The sequence below is a fragment of the Crocodylus siamensis genome, chromosome 3 (genome assembly GCF_052110815.1).
Source record: "Crocodylus siamensis isolate JL-2025a chromosome 3, ASM5211081v1, whole genome shotgun sequence".
In the NCBI taxonomy this organism is placed as follows: domain Eukaryota; kingdom Metazoa; phylum Chordata; order Crocodylia; family Crocodylidae; genus Crocodylus; species Crocodylus siamensis.
In genome coordinates this window covers 49,108,597-49,123,239 of record NC_143397.1, presented here as the reverse complement: position 1 = coordinate 49,123,239, position 14,643 = coordinate 49,108,597, and the positions used below count along the sequence as shown (strand labels likewise).

The 14,643-nt window shown below is 43.4% G+C and overlaps 1 protein-coding gene across 8 annotated transcripts in view; it reads right to left on the bottom strand.

Moving 5' to 3' along the window:
- RHOBTB3 (Rho related BTB domain containing 3) overlaps window positions 1–14,643 on the bottom strand; it is a 73,698-nt gene that overhangs the window by 58,926 nt on the left and 129 nt on the right. For 4 of the 8 annotated variants that reach the window (XM_090038294.1, XM_090038296.1, XM_090038301.1 and 1 more), the window contains exons 1-2: window positions 3,042–3,516; window positions 2,674–2,899 (exon numbers count right to left, since the gene is read on the bottom strand). In XM_090038294.1, the coding sequence (XP_089894420.1) occupies window positions 2,674–2,899; window positions 3,042–3,043 (228 nt within the window). In that variant the 5' untranslated portion in view covers window positions 3,044–3,516. Of the gene's footprint in view, window positions 1–2,673; window positions 2,900–3,041; window positions 3,517–13,860; window positions 13,977–14,315; window positions 14,490–14,596; window positions 14,640–14,643 lie in introns of those variants that run through there. The other 4 variants (XM_090038297.1, XM_090038298.1, XM_090038299.1 and 1 more) reach the window with 4 other exon arrangements.

Below are 14,643 nucleotides of genomic sequence, written 5' to 3'. Positions count from 1 at the left end.
AAATGTATTCTGTACACACAACTCTTCTTCCACAGAAGCTTTCCTGGTGGGAAACAGGAACAATTTTGTTTTGTTTTTGAGGTTTATTTGTTTTGAAAAAGCCCTACTGATTGTTCTTGCAGAAATTAATCACTGAAGGTCCTTGATGATAAAGTCAAGAAGTAATCACAGTGAAGTTCAAGAAGTCACAAATCTTCCTGAAGGCCCACAACTCTATGCAGGTTTCTGATCTATACCCCAAAATGGTCTTTTTCAGCCTTGTTCCAGTCATAAAAGGAATATGAGCAAATTCTTCTGAAATGTGCACTCACTAAGAGCCAAATTAAAAAAAAAAAAAGATAGGTGTCTAAACCAAACTTGGGTGGAATTTAGGCGATGATCTGGATTTAGGTCCAAATCAACCCCTTTCTACTGCCTACAAATCAATCAACCGCCTAGAGATTCAATCCGCATCTTCATTCTGGTCTGAAAAGATACCTCTATACCTAGACAGAAGTATCCATGCACATTCAGACAAAAATTCACATCAGCAATTCTGCCCAAAGAGACAGCTCAACAGGAAGAGCACTCGCTGTGATCAGAGTATTGAATTGAAATTTGCCTAGTGGTTACAGCACTCTTCTGGGAAGTGGAAGCTGTGGGTTCCAGCCCCCCCCCCCCCCCCCCAAGATGAGGAAACTTGGCACCCTCCCATTTTCAACTAATAAGCTATTATGCAGAAAGCAGCCACCAGCACTACCACTGACACTGACTGTTTGAGAGCAACCCTAAGGTCCTGCATCTTGTACCGAACAGTCAGTATGTATTAGGTGTCTGTTCAGGAAGGCACCTTACTTCTGGACCCTGAGTTTATGGAAGTGCCTAAGAATTTATGTGCAGCCCTGAGTCATGCATCTGAGCCCCAGAGACAAGCAGGAGTTTTCACATTCCTATTTCCAGCATTTCCTGGTAACTAATTCTTGGTATCCCCCTGCTTAGCATGCTGGCTACCTGGTTTAACTCCTGTTCCTAATTTCCTAGGAGGTAACTAGGTGCCCAAGCCTGTTAGTTTGGCTCACCTTACTAGGGCAAGGTATGTAATTCTCAGGTGTTACAGTACCCAAATTGAGGTGCTTATAAGAACAATTGTGATCTGTCCTAAATCACCTGTGACAAGCAGAAGCACCTCTATAATTTCCATAGGCCTATAGTCATGGAGCAGGCATGGTCATCAAATATAAAAAAGTCTAAGTAACAGTCCAAAGAGCAAGCTAAAGAAGCCAAAACAGTCTCTTCTACAGCAAGCACCAGCCTTTTGTAGAGAGAACCCAATTATACAACTACCCACTCCAAGTAAGCAAAAAATACCCACTTCATTAAAAACTCTTTATCTGCTCCAGCTGGGAAAGCTTGGATATAGAAGACTGTAGCACTTCAGGAAACATGGAGGAGGTGTCAAAGCAATATAAGCTGCTGCTATTGATATTTAGTTTCTGCAAACCTACAGCCTCCAGAATTGAAAGTCTTGCTCTCTGTTCAGCAGCCCAAAAGTTCAAATACTGGTAAAGGTCAATCAAACATCTGAAGTTTGTGAGCTCTCTCCAGGACCATACAACCTTGCCCTACCATTACCAATCCTCCTTCCAGTTTCTTTTATTGATATCCTCCAATCTCTTTATACATCCATTCTCCAACCTTTATTCATATTGAATGGCATTTACAATAAGGTGTGGTTCCACAGACCAACACATGCAAAAACTATGCAAGGTGAAACTTTCGAAACCAGGCCCTCAATTCTAGTTGACCGGGTCATCACACACAATGGCTACCGCTAGAGAACAAGGCATCTGATCGCTGAGTTCTTCCACTCAGAATTCCTACAGAGAAATTTTGGGTGCGCAAGGATTTCAAGATGAGGCTCTAAGTAATATTATGAAACTGAATCTAAGTATATCTGACTAAACAACAATCTTAAAGAACAGTGCTCTGAAATAATCAAACATTAAACCTAGCAAGAACCCATCAGCTCTCCATTAAACTCACAAGGTCAGTAACAAGCCAATTTTTGCTCAGGATTCAATAAGTTTACTTTCAAACAGAAGTGCTGAATTAATGGGACAGTATCAGAAACTGTTTCTCTCTCTTTTTCTGGCTCAGGACTTGCTTTTCAGCATTTGATAATTCAACACATTTAAGCAGGAACCAACAAAAAAAAGAAATAAATCCATACACCGTAACTCCAAACAGCCCCATTACAAAATGTCTCAGTAATTTTCAAAGCTGGATTATTTCTGGGAAACAGATTCCCTCTTTAAGTTATCAAAATGTTTTCATATATGCTTTGCTTTACTGCTGTAGAGAAACACTTGGAGAGAGAGCTTGGTTTTCAAGCCACACAAAAGGTTTCTTGTTTTCTTTTGGACTCTTTTCAATGCAGTTTTCACCAAACAAGTGAGTTGAAAATATTGCCTCCTCATATAGGTCAGTAGGCAGTGGCTTTGCTAAGGGGCTTTTCATCTCGTTGGTCCTGGGAGCATATCCTTGGGTGATTATGTGTTTAATACTGTAAATCCACTTCTAATGGTTTATTATTTCCAATTCTGAAATTGGCAGATTCAATAAAAACTGCATTGAATTAGGAGCCGCTCCATTTTTTTTAAAATTACGCTTATAAGTTTCACCCTAGTTTCTTACCCAAAGGGGACAGTCATGTACCACCAGCCTGACATTTCCAAACACACGGGCTTGATACTCAGTGAAAACAGGATTTCCAACGTGACTGGCAGAGTTCAGCAACAAACTGCTTTCAGTCTCTGAAATGAGGGCACTTCTCCCCAGATAGGTCCAAATCAGACTGGGCTGCTGATTCTCCTCTGAAAAGGCCTCCCTTTCATTGCCAAAGGCTACAATGTGAACAGACCTAAAACAATAAAGAGAGAGAAACATCTGCTGTTAGCAAAGAAGAAAAAAAAAAGATCCTTTCAAATCAGAACAAGGCTACTAAACGCTTCTCTAGCCTCTTCTTTCAGTCGTTCCTAAAAACCCAGCCATCAGCCACATACATGATGTCAAATCCGAGAGCAAGAGGAGAGGAAGGGGGGAAAGAGTCCTGCGAGTGCTGCCGGCATCATAGAGCCCCAACTCCTCTGGCCTTTTATTCCTCCATTTCCATAGGCAGCTTCACGGATGTCACCTCAGGCAGTCGTGCCGCGGGGCGCAGTGCCTCCCGGGGGCCTTCGGTGCTCCGGCCCCTGCAAGTCAGTGAGTGCAACCGCATGTGACAGCAGCAGCAGCGCGAGCCCCTGCTCCCGGATCATCTGCTGCTGCTGGAGGGGACTGCAGCACCAAGCTCGGCAGCCGCGGGCTCAGCCATTGCCTCCTCCTGACGTCAATAAACCCTACCTAAGAGCGTAATACACGCAATGAGGAGCCTGCACATTTCTGCAGCGCCAACACCGCGCAGCCGGGTCGGCAGAAAGACACAAAGACGCTCCGGCCAAGGCAGCAGCTGACTACACTGAAAGAGGCTGCCCGGTGCGCTGCTGCTGCTGTGCGAAAGCGGGGGGGGGGGAGCTACATAAATACATGAGCTCACTGCTAGCCAATCTGCGGCCAGACAGCCCTGCTGAACTGACTAGAGAGGACCTCAGCAACTGGGAGCACAAAGGCAGCACTGCCAGGTGGGCGGTAATTATCCCCTCTGTATGGTCGTTTCAGCCCTGGTACAAGGCACGATCAATAATAGTAAACGTGCTCCAAGTGGACGATCAGTTTGGTTTTTTGAGGCAGGACTCGTGGCAAGAGGTGATAATCTTTTATTAGACCGGCTAGATTTTTGTTAAAAAAATAAATAAAAAGAAAGAAATTGCAAAAAAAATTTGCAAAAATCTAGTTGGTCTAATAAAACATACCACGTCTACCATGAGGCCTGGTTCCTTGATGCCTCTAGACCAATACAGCTACAATCTGGCTACCCAATAATTTTTGGAGCAGATAACTGATGTACCCTATGCACGACCCAAGCACTCAGGGAGTCTTTCAGGCTTGCTGGGCTTTTTCATTATTTATCTAAATTTTCCATATTCCAAGCCAAATCAGCCAAAACGAATTCCAAATCTGTGAGTCAGTCCAGAACCGTAAGTCACCGTACTACCGGCAAACATCCTTCACCCCCATCTGGGGCTTCAGATGTTCCCAAAACCTTTGGTGGGCATCCTACTTGCAGGCCCAAGCCCAGAGGCTTGGGGTTCGGATGCACCTAAGTTCTGCTTCCCCCAGCCGTTCGACCCCAAGGAGCAACCTGGGGAGGGTTTGCTGTCTGTACTTTTTTATGACTGCTTGTCTTGAAATACAGAAATGCTTCAACTTGGATGACCCAGTTCTCACTCACTCACTGGAGATAGTGAGCAATAGAAAGTAAACAGGACTTATTTGCAGACTTGTTTGCATATTTTTTCAGTGTACAATAGTTTTTCAGCAAAGATCGTAATTTAGAGCTTCCAATATGATAATTTCATATTTAAGACCTGGCACTGCTGGAGAAAGGCAGTCCAGATGAGAAGAGCCTGCACAGGAGACCAGTTGCAGCCTTTTGCTTGTGTAACAGCTTGTTTTTTGACTCCAGGCTGATTGCACTTAGATATCCTCTAGAGCAGTGTTTCTCAACCTTTTTGCACCAGGCCCCATTTGTAAACATCTTGACCCAATGCCCCTCATTGCTGACACGCTGCACCCAGGCCCCCAGTGTGTGGGACATGGGGGGGGGCCCACGAAGCCTGGAACTCCACCAGCCTGCAGGGGAAAAGCCAGTTTCCCACGGTTTTCTCCTTTTTAAAAGGAGAAACCATTTTTTAAAGTTTGTTGATCCATTTTTTAAGTTTGTTCATGACCCCTTCGTGTATTCTTGCGACCCACGGTTTGAGAAACGGTGCTGTAAAGCGGAATATTTTTTTCTGTAGTCCAAAATCAAGCAAAAGAAAAGAGATAGCTTTTGCCGAGCAGTACCTTGAATCTAAAAAGGTTGAGAACCAATGGTATGAATTAATTAACAAGGAACTCTAGGGATGAGTAACTCTGAAACTACCTCAGTTGTATGAAAAGACCAGAACACAGAAAGGTTACTGGGCCTGAGACTACTATGTCTTGTAAATTGAACAGACCCCCAAGAGGGGTGTGTAGTGACAGAAGTTATAATTTAGACCGGCTCCAAAACAGGAGACTGTGGGAGTTGGAAAATGGGAGATGGTCCTTCAGGGTGCAGAGAGACGTTAAACGGGCCCCAATCTAACTTGTGGCACTTTATATAAAGCACCATGAGTCAGAGCACCCCCTGACCCAACAGACATTTGCCTGTTGGGTCAAGAGACGGGGGCTGGAGCGAGCCTGGCACTGACCCAGCTTCAAACAGCCTTCCAGGAGGCTGTCAAACCACCCGTTCCCCAGCCTTGGGCCCTCTCCCCGCCATTCAACAGGCAGCTCCCTCTCCTCCCCCCCTGATAGCCCAGGTGCAAGACTGAGCACCAGCTCAGCCCTGCCCCCACCATGAAAAATTAACCCTGGAGGGAACACAGATTCCCTTGGGCACTCTGTTTTTGAGCCTCTTAATGTAATTAACCAAGGTTAATTTTTTGTGCAATCAGCCATTTAAAAAGTGCTCTGCAGCCATGCATGTGTGTTAAAGTTACAGCTGTGGAGCACTTTCAAGGACCAGATCACTTGAAAAATGTAATTTCTCTCTGCATTTTCAGGTAACAGCTAGTGAGCCAGTTGTTAGAGCCAGACAGGGGATCTGTAGAACTTGCTTAATAAAACTTGCTTTTTAGCTTTTCTCATTCATGTATGTCTGCATTTATTGAAGCTGGTGGTCACTACATGGTGTTAGAAGTGGCAAATGAGAATGAATCTCAACTCTTTGAAGTTCTAACTGAAAAAAAGTTGAAAACTGAAAATAAGTGAAGCAACATAGCCACGTGAAAGGACAAGGGCCACCATAAGTGAGCTACCCACACATTAAGTAAAAGGACAGGTAGTCATGGAAGTTTTGCAACATCCACTTGCTCTTCTGATATTGGGCAATATTAACGGAGAACTGGAGCACGTTCAGTACTACCTAGTAGCCACAGAGTCTGAAGGGAAAAAAAGACACAGTGAATTCATCTATCTTGCACACTGTGGAGAAGGAAGACCTGGTAACACTTTTGCTTTCAAAAAAGATATGAAATTAAGTAAAATCCTGTCCAAATTTGAGGAATACTCCATGCCAAAAAGAATGAGATGCTAGAAAGACACAGATGTTTAATGTGAAAATAAACCACAGGAGAAAGGATAGACCAGCATGTTACTGATCTAAAGAGCCTGAGTAACAACTGTGTTTGACAGAATCTCTTACTACAGACAGGATTATTTGTAGCATCACAAACACTGCATTATAAAAAGGCTATTGTATTAGGGATCTTTGTCACGAGAAAAGGCTATCCAAATGTGCAAGGCAGCAGAAACCGTGAAGGCCCAGGCTGCAGAGCTGCATACACCAAAAAGGGTCGTTCAAGCAGTAGGCCTCAAAAAAATATAGCCAGAAAATGCCACCTCACAGGTGGAATTTCCCACTAGTAAGAAGCTACCTCACAGGGTAGGATTTTTCATTGGCAAGGATTATGCTAAGGGAGAGAGAACAGATAAGCAGACATATACTAAGCATAGAAGGCAACGTTCCTGCAAACGTTGTGCTGAATTTAGAAAGCTGTTTTAACTGTAACAAGAAGAACCACTTTGCCTAATGCAATCCCCAAACACACAGCCTCAAGAACACAATGGAGAATACGCTGGAAGAATTTTATATAGACATGATGAATCAAGCAAAATCAATGAGAGGCAGTGGCCAGTGGAAGTAACGCTGGTTTAATTTAAATTGGACACGGGAGATCAGGTTAAGATTTCACCAGAGAATGGATACAGAAAGCAAGTCCAAAAGTGAATCCAGAAAAGATTAATATAACTGGCTATTCAGGAACAAATATACCAGTGAAAAGGAGATGCATTGCTAGCATCTGATATAAAAATAAAATATACAAATGCCCATTTGTTGTGGTATTTAGGGAGGTGACACTAATTTTGGGACTGGCAGCTTGTAAGAAGCTGAATCTAGTTAACTGCGTGCTTGCAGTGCAAGCAGACAACATTCATGCCTCCTGATGATCCAACTGTTGGCTGTCATGGCCCAGATCTGGATCATTTTCTTTGGAAAAATACAATTTGTCCACAACTCTGTCCTTACAGGAAGAAATGTACTTACAGACACAAATACAAACCCTATCATGCAGAAAGAGGAAATCTGCTTCAGCAATCTGTAGTTAATGAACTTTGTGTTATGCACTGAGGAGGATCCAGAAGAGGTGCAATGGCACAACCACACTCCCTCTTCTAAGCACACATCAGGAGCAGCACCCAAGCTTAAGTCCCAAATAAGAGAAGAATCCCCCATCTCTTCTCCTCCATGCTCAGAACCACATCCCCTCCACTCTCCATCCCCTTCCCTTCCAATCCTCGTACCTCACTTGCTGCTGTCCTTGGGGGAGAGGAGCTCTTGCCCTACTCCAGCTGGGATTTGTAGGGCTTGGGTTCAGCCCATGACAGCAGTGGCAAGTAAACAGGCTCCCCCTCCCCACACCTGCTCCCAGGCTGGCAGGGAACAACACCCAGAGGAAGCAGGCAGGGAGGGAGAATCCACCTGCCTGCTGCTGCTGTTCCAGGCTGAGCCCAGCCCCCTACACAACCCGGTTGGCTCTCCTCATCCCCAGGACAACAGGGACACCAGGAGCAGAAGGCATGGTGGGGGGAAGTGACATGCTTCTGAGCACAAAGGAGAAGAGGAGGGAATTCTTACTTTTTTCAGGAGTAAAAAATGTTCCTGGCTGCTGCTCCCCTGGTGGGGTTTTATTGAAGGGGGGGAGGGGGGAGAAGGAGGCTGGGAGCAGTGAGTGAAGCCACTCCTGTACCCCTTTTGAAAATCCTGGATCCCTTTCTGCTATGTTCAAAAACACAGTGCCAAAAGTGCAAGTCTATTAGATCCCAGTATAAGGACTCAAATCAAGCCAAGGAAAAAAAGCTTCCTGCTAAAAACAAATCAGAAACTGGATCTGATACTTTGTCAAGAAGAAAGTAAAACCTCTTAAAGACTCAGAGACCAGTTAAAAGAGCAGCAGAAAAGGGGAACTAGGGAAGTGAGTGGGTAAAGACTCACTCCATAGCAAAGTACTAGTTACCTCTCCTCCCTGTAGATGCATGCTAATGATTTTAGTGTTAATTAATTTGTAGTGTAACCCTACTTCATATTTTTCTATGTATATGGATATATAAAGTGCGCGTGTGTTTGATTATGTGCTGTGCTTTGTTCCACTGTGGCTTTGCATACCTTTGCTAGGTATGGCAGTCAGAAAGTTCCCTGACAGTTGTGGGGTCTTGAACAGAAGGGATGGCAATGGGAGTGGTAGGGTCCCTGTGGGGCTAAGGAAGAAAAGCTTCAGGGCTGTGACTGGAGAACCCAGGGAGACTCCCGACCAGCATCACCCTTTATGGTCATCCTCACTGCAGCTGGTTAATCCTCACTAGTAAATAACAGCTGAAGCCATCTCACCAGTGATCCTTAGAGCTGAAATCCCAGAGGGAGCACACACAACACCGACCCTCTGCAGCAGACCCCCCACAGTACCCCTGGAAGCAGCAAGCTGCAAGTGGCAGCAGTGATTCTGTGACCCCAGTCAGCAGTCCCTAGAGGTGGCAGAGCAGGTCTCCCCAGGCAGCAGCAGCAGCAACTCTGTATGGCAGTGATTTCAAACATAGGTGACTGGTAGGCGGGGCACATGCCCTCTCTGACAGGGCGCCCTGCTGGCAGTGGTTTCTGCGGGTGCTAGCCAGCTGTCTCTGCTGGCAGCTTCCGCAGTAGCTCGCCAGCCCTGTCCCCGGTGCCGCCGGCTTCTGTGGGTGCCCCAGCAGACTCAAGAGGCACCAGTTGCCCATGATCTCAAACAGTGTGACATGATGACCCCAGGAGGCAGAAGAGACCTGGCAACACTCCGCAGCAGCAATCACAGCATAGTAATGACGATCCTGAGCAGCTCTCTCTAAGCGGGAGTGGCATCCCCAAGCAGCAACTGCAAGAGGCAGCAAGCTTGAGAGATTGTTCTGGCTGGAATGATCTAGTTGGGGATGGTCCTGCTTTGAGCAAGGGATTGGACTAGGTGACCTCCTGAGGTCCCTTCCAACCCTAATTTTCTATGATTCTATGAGATGTGACAGGTGGTGACAAAATCTTCCCTGATGACCTGGGAAGGAACCTTCTTTGGGCTCAGTGAGACTGAGCAAGGTTGCAACTCCTGGGATGGGGTGGGGAAGTTAACATTCAAAACTGTGGCCCAACAGGCCAGAGAGTTGATATTTTAAGGTGCATATTTCTTTGTTGAATACTTTGAACTGCTTAATATATGCGATCTTTTGGGGTGTTCGGTATTTCAGGCTTTTGCTGTTTTGGGGTTATAATAGTAGGAGATTTTAGTAGTTGAAAGTGGGATCAGATAAGGATTTTTTTCACATTTAATAAACAATTCTGTTTGTTCAAATTGCTTGTGACTGGGGTAATTGTTCTTTTAGGATTCACAGTAGGGTAGGTTTTCCCAGGTGGCTGGGTGGGGGCTCAAACTGAAACCCCCCTTAGACTCCCACCGGAGCCTGACAAAAAGCGTTACCATAGTTATTTGTAAAAGAGAGAGTTGGAAAATGGAAGACAGACAGTTCCTCAGGGAGCAGCTACCTAGGTCAGTTAGAGCCAGACCAGAGGTTTGCAAAGCTTGCTTACTTCTCCACATACAAAACTTGCTTTTTAATTCTTCTTATTCACATATGCCTGTGTTTACTTAACCTGGTGATCACTATAGGGCAACTTAAGTTACAACCAGAAGTGTAACTTGGAATGGGCTATATAAAGGTATCTTCCTCCTCCTCATACAAAAGGTGAGGCTCAGAGAATAGGAAAGAGCTGGAATGGGAGAGCCAGAGGAAGCGGTTTGTCCAAGCAACCCCATGTGCAGTGGTAATAACCAGGGATCCTGGTTTTTTCTGATTTAAGAAAATCCCCAATTTTCAGTTAAAAAGTCACTCCAAATCCACGTTTTTCCATGATTTAAATTAAACACTGCTAATATATAGACTTATATATGGTGGTGTTTCATTTTAATCATGGAAAGGTATAGATTTGGGGTGATTTTTTTAGAACTGAAAATTAGGAATTTTTTTTGTAATTGGAGAAAATCAGGGTCCCTGGTAATAACAAGCAAAAGTTAATAAGTAACATTATGTTTTCCATGACAGCTACTACTCAGTGGGGCACCCTTTTCATGACTTCTGTAGTACCGGCACAGCCGGGGAACTCCCTTACGGCACCACTCCAATGAAACAATGCTGCCAAGATCTGGGGGCAAGCTGCCAAGAAGATATGCTTCTATGAAGACCTAATCCATCTACACAGATGGCCCTGAAAGTCTTTGGGAATACACTGACTGGAAACAGCACAGTAGCTTCTTCTGGGAATAGCAAACCCAATACTTAGTAAAACAGCATCAGTGGAAATCTGTAATGGCAGTTGCTGTATTTCTCTCTCCAATCCTCTCCATCACAAGTATGGGATATCCAGCTAATGTCATGAAGCTCACTGGCAGTTTTGTTTTGTAAACAGCATTCCTGTCTCTTAGTTGTTTAGGTTTTTACAAACATTTGCTTATGATCCCTTAATTTTCCTTAGCAGATGAAATATAGTAATCAAGTATAATTATTTAATTTAACAGACTTATCTGCATTAATTTTAAATCAAGGATATCAAACATCTTGCCTGTGGGTTGCTGGACAGACCCTACACACCAGCCCCAACTCCAGCATGCAGGCTGGACCCAGCGCTACATGCAGCATTGGGGCTGCAGGACACGTGCTGCATGTGGCACCCTGGACTAAACCTGTGCTGCCTGCAGAGCCAGATCGAGCCCACACACCCAGCGCTGGCTCCATGTGCTGCATGCACAGTGAGTCCCCAGGCAATATGTGGCACGCAGGCTGGATCCACCACCCTGAGCACTGCACCGGGGGGCTGATCTTGGCCCACCCCTCAGACTAGCTAAGCAACTTTTATCTGGCCCATGGGGCTGGGTGACTTTGACACCCCATTTTAAAGAAACTCATTTAAGGGTAACATTCACCTTCCTCAGACAAAACCTGAGTTACTGAGCTTTGTTTGCTGAATTTGGCCTTAGCTGAATGCAGGGGACACAGATAGGTAGCATGGATACTGTGCTGTGAGCTAAGGGTACTAACTTTTGTTCCTAAGCAAAAATTTGATCCTGTATGTCTCTTTCACTCCCACCTATTCAGGAATGGCAAGAAGCTTAACTCCATGATGCACTCAGTAAACCACTAGCTGTTTACTTCTAAATTTCTGCCAGGCTATCTAAATACTTCTCATGCATTGAGCGTTAAGCATAGTAAGAGAGCTAGCTGTTCCCCAGTCAGAAGTCTGAACCTGCTTTGTCATCAGATTCTGTCAAAGACTGACCTTTGCTCATTTTACAGATACCATCCAGCTGCCTGTAGGATGAAAAATTATCTTCTCATCCTAGAATGCACATGACCTTTTCTTATTAACATGGAAATGCAGGACAGCCCACAACACTGCTCAGGGCTTCCAATTTAAAAAAAATAATAAATCACCCACACACATAACAATACCATGCCACACATATAAACAATAATCTGAACTTTGTAAAACACAAAAACTGAACTTAATCTTTGCTGGCCATTTATTAGATCTGAATTTCCCTTATTTCTCCAAAGGTTATCCCAAAGACTTTTTAACAGCCTTTCTTCTTTTGCTGTTTGGTGCCTCCCCCCTCCCCACCTATTGTGGGGCCTAAATGTGTTATACTCTGCTGTGTGCAGGCTAGGCAGATGCTACAGTACCCCTTGGGGTTAAAAATGTCCTGTAGTGGTCTGGTGGTCCTAAGGAATAACTCCACATAGAGAAAGACCCAGCCACAGAACTGCACAAGCACTGTAAATAACTTTTTAAAGGGAAAACAAGCTTGTTGGTACTGACTGACTGAATTGTCAAACAAGTCCAGAATGATTTGTAAAGATTCTGAATTATGAAAAAAGATATTTTCATTATTGGAAGATCAGAGTAGAAATAATAGAAATGTGCTATATTCCTTGAAGTAATCTGATAGCCACTCATTTCAGTCCCTGAAACTTGATTCCAGACACCATACACAGAAGACTCCATTTTACATAACTAACAGTACTCTCCTATTGGTGGCAAATTAGCAACTATTATAGGAAGTGAGGCATGTTACATAACTATAAACTAGAGATGAAAAATGACTAGCTGTAGTACATACTTCAGTTGCTGTGTCTACAGTGTGCGTGTACAGTCTACAGTGTTGTTCTTATTGTATTGTAGAGAATAATCCTCTTGTCTGTACAAGACTATTGTTTTCTATATTATCATGGAGAGGATGTGATGCATTACATATTACTAAAATAACATTTTCAAAGTTATTGCATCTACCAATATATACATTACACCAATTTTAGGAAAATATATACTAACTTTTAAATGGAAAACTCCAACCTACCATCACCAACCTGTAAGTACAGAAAGCATTTCTGCCCTTTATTCCTTAAAGTATTAAAATGTTAATGCTAACAAATACAGAACCTTCATAAAAATTTCAAGCTTTTACCCATTATATTCTAATAGCATTCAGAGCAGCTTCCTGGTAGGTTTCATACCATTTAAATAGAAGTCCAGTAGCACAAATAAAAATAAATTTTAATTTTCAAAAGTTTATTATGTGATTAGAAAGGAAACTGTCATTTTATCTTCATAGATGCATTCTGGACTTTAATTATTCTGCATTGCTGAGACTGTATTAAGTAGTACATCTCAAATCAATAAATTACAATAGATTACCTGCTCCATGGTAACCATCTTAAGCTGAAAAAACAAGTTTTTTGGCATCTTTACAGCTGATGCAACCATGTCATGTTATTCAGCCTAGCACTGGAACTGAAAACAATAAACCAGATTGTTTAGCTGAAAGAACAGAATTATAAAATGGATCACTCTGCTCACTATTTTGCAACAATAAAAATTGAGTTTCCCAAAAAGAGGGAATAGTGCAACTAGCAGACATTTATCATTACCTCTGCCAGAATTGTAAATCTGAGCCAGATTTTAGCAAGAATAAGAAAACAATAACATATTTAATATCACAGATATTTTAGATATAGAACACCACCAAATTGTCTGCATGTTTCTAATGATTCTTACAGATTAATTGGAAATCTGACAGACAAACAAGACTTTCTTAATAGTGACAAAGAAGAAAAATCGTTTTCCATGAAAATGAAGGAAGACTAGCCAAGTCAAGATTGTGGACTTGTTTCACAGAGGTACTGGTCCTACCAGTGACTTCCCGTACCTGACTTTAAGAACACTTCATTTTAAAAAGAAAGAGTGAACCTACTGCACTTCGTTTAGCGTGTGATTGTGAACTCAAAACAGCTGACAGTTCAACTGGTTAATAAGTGATTAAGTGTTTGAATTTAAACTGCTGACAGTTGCTAAAGAAGGCTGGAAAGCCTAACCAATACAATGAGATCCCCCAGCAACAGCCCTAAATTTGGGTGGACAATTGATTTATATTGTTCGAGGACAGGTAAAGGTTTCCCAAATGCTTTAGAAAAAAAGGCAGGAATGGGCAGAACATTACAGATGACAGCAGTATTTATCATCATTAATGAAAATATTTTTGTTCTTTAAAGGAATTGCAGAAAACTTACTTGTACTGTGTTTCTCACCAAGAATGCTCTTCAGCTACAGGACGCATCCTTATACAAGGGATGAGCAGTGCTGTAAACGTAGTGCCAGTATTTTAAATGCTGCAGTACTGAAAGTCCTGCAATATATTCAAACAAAGGGCTGAAACAACCACATATACTTCCAAGCTGTGCAAATCAGGAATTGCTCCCTTCATCTTGGAGAAGCTGTCACTGGAAAACTAATCAAAATGGACTCAGGTCTGGCATTTCCTCTCACTTCTGATTAGTAAAGAAGTGAGTGCATTAGTATGCAAGGCCACAAAGCATAATTATCTTGAGTGAGGGGTTTTAGAGAATAAGCACAGCAAAAGAGATAGACGATTCTGTTATCCAGAGATGGGTAAAGTGGTATTGGGTGCTACCACTTAAGAGCTAAATTATAAAATAATCAGATCTTGTGCTTCTATGCAAAGTACCTTCATCCTGAAAAGCTGTACAGATCGCCCATAGAGCACAGTTCAAACACAAACACCGCTAGGGTGGCAGGCATCAGCCATCCAACAACCCCTGGGCTTCTATATGCCGCAAGCAGGACAGGGAAATACGGAAGGGAAAACAGCCTCCAAATTTCTCAAGGACAGCCCCTGCAAAGCCGGCTATACTCTTGTCAGCCTCCCCATCAGCAGCTCAACCTATGCCCCCTACAGCACACCCCTCTCCAAGGACTACCGAAGCAAGAAACAGAATATTCACGCACCACTGGAAAACCACCAACCTAAAAACCTCCCCAGCCCCTTGTGCGCA